Source organism: Theropithecus gelada, chromosome 3, assembly GCF_003255815.1.
Source record: "Theropithecus gelada isolate Dixy chromosome 3, Tgel_1.0, whole genome shotgun sequence".
NCBI classification, from domain to species: Eukaryota; Metazoa; Chordata; class Mammalia; order Primates; family Cercopithecidae; genus Theropithecus; species Theropithecus gelada.
Window position 1 is genome coordinate 86,682,418 of NC_037670.1, and position 8,956 is coordinate 86,691,373.

General features: G+C 41.8%; 1 protein-coding gene across 1 annotated transcript in view; it reads right to left on the reverse strand.

Moving 5' to 3' along the window:
* NFE2L3 (nuclear factor, erythroid 2 like 3) overlaps positions 1–8,956 on the reverse strand; it is a 31,648-nt gene that overhangs the window by 8,929 nt on the left and 13,763 nt on the right. The window contains exon 2 of the mRNA XM_025379684.1: positions 685–864. Coding sequence (XP_025235469.1) covers positions 685–864 — 180 coding nt within the window. The remainder of the gene's footprint in view (positions 1–684; positions 865–8,956) is intronic.

Genomic DNA, 8,956 nt, shown 5'->3' on the forward strand with positions numbered 1-8,956 from the left:
TTTTGAGACGGAGTCTCGCTGTGTCTCCCAGGCTGGAGTGCAGTGGCGCGATCTCGGCTCACTGCAAGCTCCGCCTCCCGGGTTCACGCCATTCTCCCGCCTCAGCCTCCCAAGTAGCTGAGACTACAGGCGCCCACCACCACGCCCGGCTAGTTTTTTGTATTTTTAGTAGAGACGGGGTTTCACCATGTTAGCCAGGATAGTCTCGATCTCCTGACCTCGTGATCCACCCGCCTCGGCCTCCCAAAGTGCTGGGATTACAGGCTTGAGCCACCGCGCCCGGCCTACATGCTCATTCTTTTTTTTTTTTTTGAGACGGAGTCTCGCTGTGTTGCCCAGGCTGGAGTGCAGTGGCCGGATCTCAGCTCATTGCAAGCTCCGCCTCCGGGTTTTTACGCCATTCTCCTGCCTCAGCCTCCCGAGTAGCTGGGACTACAGGCGCCCACCACCTCGCCCGGCTAGTTTTTTGTATTTTTTAGTAGAGACGGGGTTTCACCGTGTTAGCCAGGATGGTCTCGAACTCCTGACCTCGTGATCCGCCCGTCTCGGCCTCCCAAAGTGCTGGGATTACAGGCTTGAGCCACCGCGCCCGGCCTACATGCTCATTCTTAACACAAACTGTCAATGCCACAAAATCTACATTAAAACCAAAATGGCAAGGCTTGAATATTCTGACAGGCGTACCTCATTTCTAGATTCAGTGGTCTTTTCTGCCTCCCAATCAGGTTTCTCTGCTACTTTGTTTTCATCTTCATTATTCTGCTGAAGTGAGTTCTCCTTCTGGGCTGACACCCTTTCTTCATTTTCCTCACGCTGGGAACTATGATCCACAGCTTCGTGCTTTTCTCTTAGTACCTCGTTCTCCTATAAAAGTACCAAATTGCATCAAATAAGCAAACAGTCTTTAAAACTGCATTGTGCTTATTGTTCAGGGACCATGAAACCCACAAGTCAAAAGCTAAGACTGGCATTTCATTATTTTAGTATCAAAGAAACATTTAATTCAGAAACAAAGGTCAGTTTTATATCCTGTCCTGAGACAGGCTGTTCGAATCTGTGCAATTTAAATTAACACGCACTTATAAAGCCCCTGAATTTAAAATACTCATGAGTTAGATTAGATATGGAAATTAATGTTGCCAGTAGGCAGTTTTAGTTTTCTGTTCAAAATCAATCAAACAGCTAAGTTGGAAGCAAACACTGATCAAATATGGAAACTATTATTACAAACTATTAATTGTGGTTCTCTCTGGAAGGTTGGGAACAGGGTGGGAAAGAGTTTACTTCACTTTATACATGTCTATAACTGTGAATATTTTACAACACACACATATTGCTTTATTTATTTTTGAGACGGAGTCTCACTCTATAGCCCAGGCTGGAGTGCAGTGGCGAGATCTCGGCTCACTGCAAGCTCCGCCTCCCAGGTTCACACCATTCTCCTGCCTCAGTCTCCTGAGTAGCTGGGACTACAGGTGCCTGCCACCACGCCCAGCTATTTTTTAAAATTTTTAAATTTTTTTTATTTTTAGTAGAGATGGGGTTTCACCGTGTTAGCCAGGATAGTCTCAATCCCCTGACCTCATGATCCACCCACCTCGGCCTCCCAAAGTGCTGGGATTACAGGCGTGAGCCACTGTGCCCGGCCATATTCCTTTTATAATCAAGAAAATGATAAATATAAAACATCTCCACAGATCTACATTTATTTACCCAGATATGTCCTTCTACCTTAATTTACTTTATAAATAAGGAGACCTAAATAACTAAAAGGCTAGAGAATTCCTCTAAACATTCAAATATGGTTACCATTTAGAGTGTACTGCATATTCAGATAGTTTCAACTATGATATCAAAAGCTCTCTGGATATATTTTTTTCCCCCTATAACATTAAAGCTTGTCAAACTTTTTCACAATTTCTGTTCTTCCAGGAACAGACACACTGGCACACCCCCTTCCCACCAAACCACAGGAAAAAAATTTTTAAGTGAAGGTTGAAGAAATGGAAATTTACAGATGCCAGAAGAAAGGAGAAAAATCATGGCAAGATAAGGAAAAAAGGAGGCTGATATTCTGCTGGCCCACTTGGTTTACTGGCTTCTCTGTCTGATTGTACCTAATTGTGACACTGTGCCTTCCCTCTAGACACTGTAGATGATGTTCGGTCCTAGCTCAGTCTCTCCCTTTGCACATTCTGTTACAACCCTGCTCATGTGCTCAAGATATTGCTCCTGCTACTCTCCCCTCTCTTCTGCATCAACAGTTGTTTCTCATCTACTGGACAATTCCCATCAGCCTACTATCATACACGAATACCCCCACCTTTAAAAACCACTCCCTTGGTCCCACACTAGTCTTCAGATCCCATCCCATTTTTCTGCTCCCCTTTAAACCAAAAACCTTCTAAGAGTTATCTGTACTCAATGTATTTTCTCTTCATCCATCAGCAAAATTTGACTTAGTTACCACCACCTCCTGGAAACAGCTTCTTCACCTGGCATCCAAGTACCTCTCTATTCTCCTACCTCATCAAGAACTTCTGCTTTGCTGATTCTTCATCCCCTTGATATCTAAACCTAGCAATGTCCCAAGGCTCAGTCCTCAGGTCCACCAAGCACTCTCCCACTTCACAGCCCTTGTATTTGCAGCCCTTTCTGCCTATAAGCTCTCTCAACCCTCTTATCCTCCTGCCCCCAGGTCTCTTCAAATACCTGCCATCCCAGTTTTCTTTCTTAATCACTCTACATAAAAAACTACACCAAAATCTATTTCCCTTATCTTGCTTTATTTTTTCTCCATAGCATTTAGCACCAGCTGATATATTACCATGTTTATTTGTTTGATGTTTGTCCTACTAGAATGCTAGTTTTTGGAAGGCAAGGGCTCTGTCTGCTTGGTTCCTGCTATTGGCCACTTCCTAACCCAGATTCTGGCACATAACAGACCCTTACTACATATTTGTTGAATAGCTGGACTCTTAGACACAATATCCTAAGACTTTGATAGAGATCCTACTTCTGATGGATTGTTCTTTCCTGCAACAATACTGATAAAAATCTGGGGAAGGAAGAAAAGGTGACTGATCACTTTTTACCTCTCATCTTTTGCCAAGGGTAAGGTTTTTTGTTGTTGTTAAATCTGAAGATAATCAAACTCAAAACTTTGGATACCTGAGGCAGCTAACTTTGTTTAAAAATTTGCTGTTGGTAGAGAGAGAACTTCTAATCTCTAAATCAAATGATCTATTTTAGAACCATGAAGCAAACTCCCCTAAATATGTAATATATGCATTAATACAACACACATGGACACACACAAACATGCAAACACAAAAATGTCACCTATATTACATAAATAGTAACAGGGAAACAAGTGGTTGATATAGATCAAACCCACAGAGGAACTGATCAAGAAAACTTTAGTCTGGGAAGGTTTTTTTTGTGGGGGAAACTTTTTGAGTGTAATGAATTGGTAACAAAGGTATGTAAGGTGTCTTGCCTGAAAACTCAGGAAGAGAATGACTGGAGGCAGAGAAATTCTATATGGTCAAAATTCACACTACAAGAAGCCAAAATTAGGTCAAAAATCCTATAATATAATAATGGTCATAACTCATTGAATAAAATGAGTTGAACAAAAGAATCAATGAGTGCACTCAAATATAAACAAATAAATGAAGGAAAGAGGAAATCTCTTTCTTAAAGTAGAATACAAATAATAAATATAAAACAATGATGAATTAGAAAACCATCAATGGATGCTTAACTTAGGGAGTGAAAATTTTATGAGAAATAAGATACTTAAATAGTCTCAAAGTATCACTCTGCAGATTACTTGTTAATTACAAATAATAATAATAATAATAATAACACTACAGGAGAAATCTGGCAGACACCATCTAAATCAAATGGTCAACTCTATCATCAAAATACAGAGTTAAACCAACATTGTGCTCTCCTGATATGGAGGGCACGATACCATTTCTGTGGTTTTCTCACCAAAAATTCATAATCTCAATCTAATCATTGAGGAAACATCAGATAAATCAACATTGGGGGTCATTTTTACAAACTAACTGATTGATGCCCTTCAGCAATCTAAAGGTGAAGAAACACCAAGAGTGAGGAGTGTTTCCACATTACAGGTGACTAAACAGACTTGGCAACTAAATACATACTGACAGATTCTGAAAATGGACTGTAGATTAGATAGTAGCCTTACATTCATATTAAATGTCCTGATTTGATAACTGGCTATAGAAAAGAAAATCACTGTTCTTAGGAAATACACACTAATAAGTATCTGGGTGTTGAGGGATGCAATGGTTTCAATTCAGGGATGCAATGGTTTCAATTCACTTATAAACGTTTCAAAACAGAATTACATATGTATACAGAGAGACATGGTTATTAATATAGCTAAATGAGGTAAAACATAAATAGGTAAATCTGGGTAAAGGGTATATATATATATGCCATTTTTTAAAAGTTTGAAATTATATTTAGCTAAAAGGTTCACCTAAAAATGCCTACATAGCAAAATCACTTTGGCCAAGGCAACAGCAAAGGGTTAGCCCAGAATAATTCTCCCATTAAATTTTCTGTTTATTTGTATTTTGCCCCCAAGTGTATAGACATATAAACTTTAATATTTTCAACTCTTTCAACATTTAAATTTCTTATTTCATTTTCTTGTCTAATTGCTTTGGCTATGCTTCCCAAATAATGCTAAATAATAACGGTATATTTTTGCTGATTAATTTTAATGAGAATGCTTCACCAATAAGGATGACTTGTATTTGAGATACAGTCAGTCATTTTAAATTGAATATCGAATACAACACTAGTGCTGGGAATACGATAGTAAAAAATACAATCAGACCCTGCCCCCTTCACATCTTACATTCTATTTTTATTTTTTTGTAGAGATGGGGTCTTGCTATGTTGCCCAGGCTAGTCTTGAACTCCTGGCCTCAAACAATTCTTCCTCCATGGCCTCCCAAAACACTGGGATTATAGGTGTGGGCCATCACTCCTGGCCAGATCTCACATTCTAAAGAGAGAGGGAACCAAAAATACAAGTGAACTAATGAAGTAACTGCAAGTTATGGTAAGTGAGAGAGCTAGCTATGTGAAAAAAGGAGACAAAGGAATTCACGGCATAGATAATATCCAAATGGTATACTCATTTGCCTCTTACTATAGTTTATTTAACTGACTTTTTTTTCTCTCTTTTGAGGAGTTTTGATCTTGTTGCCCAGGCTGGAGTGCAATGGCACAATCTCAGCTCACTACAACCTCTACCTGCAGGGTTCCAACGATTCTCCTGCCTCAGCCTCCCAAGTAGCTGGGATTACAGGCACCTGCCACCACACCCAGATAATTTTCGTATTTTTAGTAGAGACGAGGTTTCATCACGTTGACCAGGTTAGTCTCGAACTCCTGGCTTCAGGTGATCCACCTGCCAACCTCCCAAAGTGCTGGGATTATAGGCATGAACCACCACACCCAGCCTAACTGGCTTCTTAATGGTGGATAGTTGTCTGTAATCTTTTCTTGTAACAGATATTAAAATCTCCTCACCCATAGTTCTTTGCACATGTGTGCAAGTAGGATACATTCCTGGAATTTTTGCTGGGTCAATGGATATGTGTATTTTTTATTTGATGGAATCTACTGAAAAGGCCTTCAAAGAAGGATAAAAGTGCCAATCTGATAGATGAAAACTGGTGATCATGGCTTACTGCAGCCTCAAACTCTTGGGCTCAAGTGATCCTCTCACCTCTCAGCTTCCCTAGTAGCTGGGACTACAGAAGCATGCCACCATGCCTGGCTAATGTTTACTTTTTGTAGAGATAAGGGTCTTGCTGTTTTGCCCAGGCTGGTTTCAAAACTTCTAGGCTCAAGTGATGCTCCCCACTCAGCCTTCCAAAAGGACTGAGTCATGCAGGCCAAGAGTGATTCATGGTTTTCTTTGATGTGCTTTTTTAGGCCTTGGTATCATTGTTATCCTGGTTTTGAAAAATGAATTGGGAAGGTTTATTTAACATTGGAATTCTTTATACTTGGAATATTTGAAAGAATTCCCCTTGAATGCTGTCTGTGCCAGGAGTTTTTTGTTTTTCTGAAGAAACTATTCTGACAACTTTTTAAACTTATTTCATGGGATATACCAACAGACATCCAAAAAGGCTGTTCCAACCTATACTGCCATCTGGTATGTGAGCACACCCATTTCCTCACAGCCCACCTACCCTCGGTTTGTTTCTCAATATTTGCTAATTAAAAGGTGAGAAACACAGCTCATTAGCAGGACAGTCTCGCGGGTATCAGTGTACATAGGAAACAAGGGGTGACTATGAAGACAGTCAGGGCACAACTCTGGACTGAGGTGGGGATAGATTTGAAATGTTAGAGTGTCTGCCTGCTCTTAAAGATGAGCAACTAAAAGAGCCAAGGGAAGGAAGGTAGTGGCTACAGTGGGTATTTTTTCTTTAGCCCGGTAGACAGAGGCAGGAGAGGAAGGCAGCAAGACCTGGGGGCCATGTCACATCAGTGTTGAAAACCTGGTTTCCTGAGAAGGCCCTTCCAGCTCTGACACTCCAAAGGTCTATGAATAAGTGACCGTATAATTTATCACCAAACGCATCCACTTTTGAGAGGGTAAGAGGGTACTATTAACAATTAGGCTGGGCAACAAGCATAAACCAGGACTATTCCCCATGGTGACCCACTTGAGGCCACAGGGGAAGAAGAGATTGCATAGCTCTTAAGAAACTTTTTTTTTTTGGTAGAGAAGGGGTCTCGCCATGTTGCCCAGGTTGGTCTTGAACTCCTGGGGCTCAAGCAATCCTCCCACCTCAGCCTCCCAAAGGGCTGGGATTACAGGTGTGAGCCACTACACCCGGCCACTCTCAAGAATCTGGATAGCAGACTGAATTCCACAAACTGAGGGAAGAAAAATACTTCAACCTGCACAGACTTAGGTATTGAATAAGTATCTTCTTAGATGATCCTTCCTGTATCCATTCGACTTTTCTTTCTTGAGAGCCTATTATGAAGCAAATATAATAAACACAACAAGCATCGTAAGTGATAAACGAGAGGAAGCATTTCACCCAGGGCTAGTGGGATGCATGTGGAGATGTACAGCCCAGGTCCCCTTCAAAGGAGGACTTGTGGCTATTCCCGGATACCTGTGGGCGGCCAGCCTCCACCATCCAAGAGCTGCCTCCCCTAAGGTCACACCCGTCCCAGTGTGCCCACATCCCATTACCCATCAGGTGAGAGTAGAGAGACAAGGCCATCTAGGCCCAATGTGGGACAAGTCTGATGCATCCGTGTCAGCCCAGGTGCTGGGTTCTGCCAGCCTGCATCACAATTCGACTTCTGCTTCTGTCTAATCCCGCCTGTCTCCAGTTATTGATCCCAAGGGTTCCCTCTAATAAACCTCCTTCACCCTAAAGGTAGTCTCAGAGTCTGCTTCCCAGAGAACCCAACTTGTAACAGTTAGCAATTATTCTACCTTGAGGGAGAGAAAGGGAGAATCTCAAGGCAGGGAGGGGTGGAGGATTTGCTACTGTAATATTTACAAAGTAAAAAGGGCCTATGGAATTTGTAATATAATTTGCAATTGCTTCTCGGCCTTTTGGCTAGAATCAAGTGTAATATAATATGCAGTCTGCAAAGCCCAAAACAGCCTAGTGGCTAGGAGGGCCCAAGTTCAAACCAGCTGAGTAAAAAGACCTATCCTACCCAATAGCTGGGTAACACTGGGCCAGCTGCTAAACCTCTTTGACCCTCAGTTTCCCCATGTGCGAAATGAGAAGATAATATCTAATTCATATTTTAAGGAATTAGTTGAAAACAGCCTCTTCAGGAACACTTCTACACTGCTGGTGGGAAGTGCACTGCTGGTGAGAATGTAAACCACTATGGAAAACAGTATAGAGATTCCTCAAAGAACTAAGAGTAGAACTACCATTTGATCCAGCAATCCCACTACTGGGTATCTACCCAGAGGCAATGAAGTCATTATACAAAAAAGATACTTGCATATGCATGTTTATAGCAGCACGATTCGCACTTGCAAAAATATGTAACCAGCACAAATGCCCATCAATCAATGAGTGGATAAAGAAATTGTGAGAGGGATATATAGAGAGATTTTATATATATAATATATATATTCCATCATATATAAAATATATATTCCATCATATATATGTATTCCATCATATATGTATTTTTTATATATATATAATCTCTCAGCCATAAAAAAGAATGAATTAATGGCATTCACAGCAACCTGGATGGAAATGGAGACTATTATTTTAAGTGAAGTAACTCAGGAATAGAAAACCAAACATCGTATGTTCTCACTTATAAATGGGAGCTAAGCTATGAGGATACAAAGGCATAAGAATGACAAGAATGGCCAGGCATGGTGGCTCACACCTGTAATCCCACCGCTTTGGGAGGCTGATGCAGGTGGATCACCTGAGGTCAGGAGTTTGAGACCAGCCTGGGCAACATGGTGAAACCCTTTCTCTACTAAAAATACAAAAATTAGCCAGGCATGGTGGTATGTGCCTGTAGTCCCAACTACTTGGGAGGCTGAGGAAGGAGAATCACTTGAACCCAGGAGGTGGAGGTTGCAGTGAGCCGAGATCACGCCATTGCACTCCAGTCTGGGTGACAGAGTAAGACTCTGTCTCAAGAATGGCACAATGGGCCGGGCGCGGTGGCTCACGCCTGTAATCCCAGCACTTTGGGAGGCCGAGGCGGGCGGATCACAAGGTCAGGAGATCGAGACCACGGTGAAACCTCGTCTCTACTAAAAATACAAAAAATTAGCCGGGCGCGGTTGTGGGCGCCTGTAGTCCCAGCTACTTGGGAGGCTGAGGCAGGAGAATGGCGGGAACCCGGGAGGCGGAGCTTGCAGTGAGCTGAGATC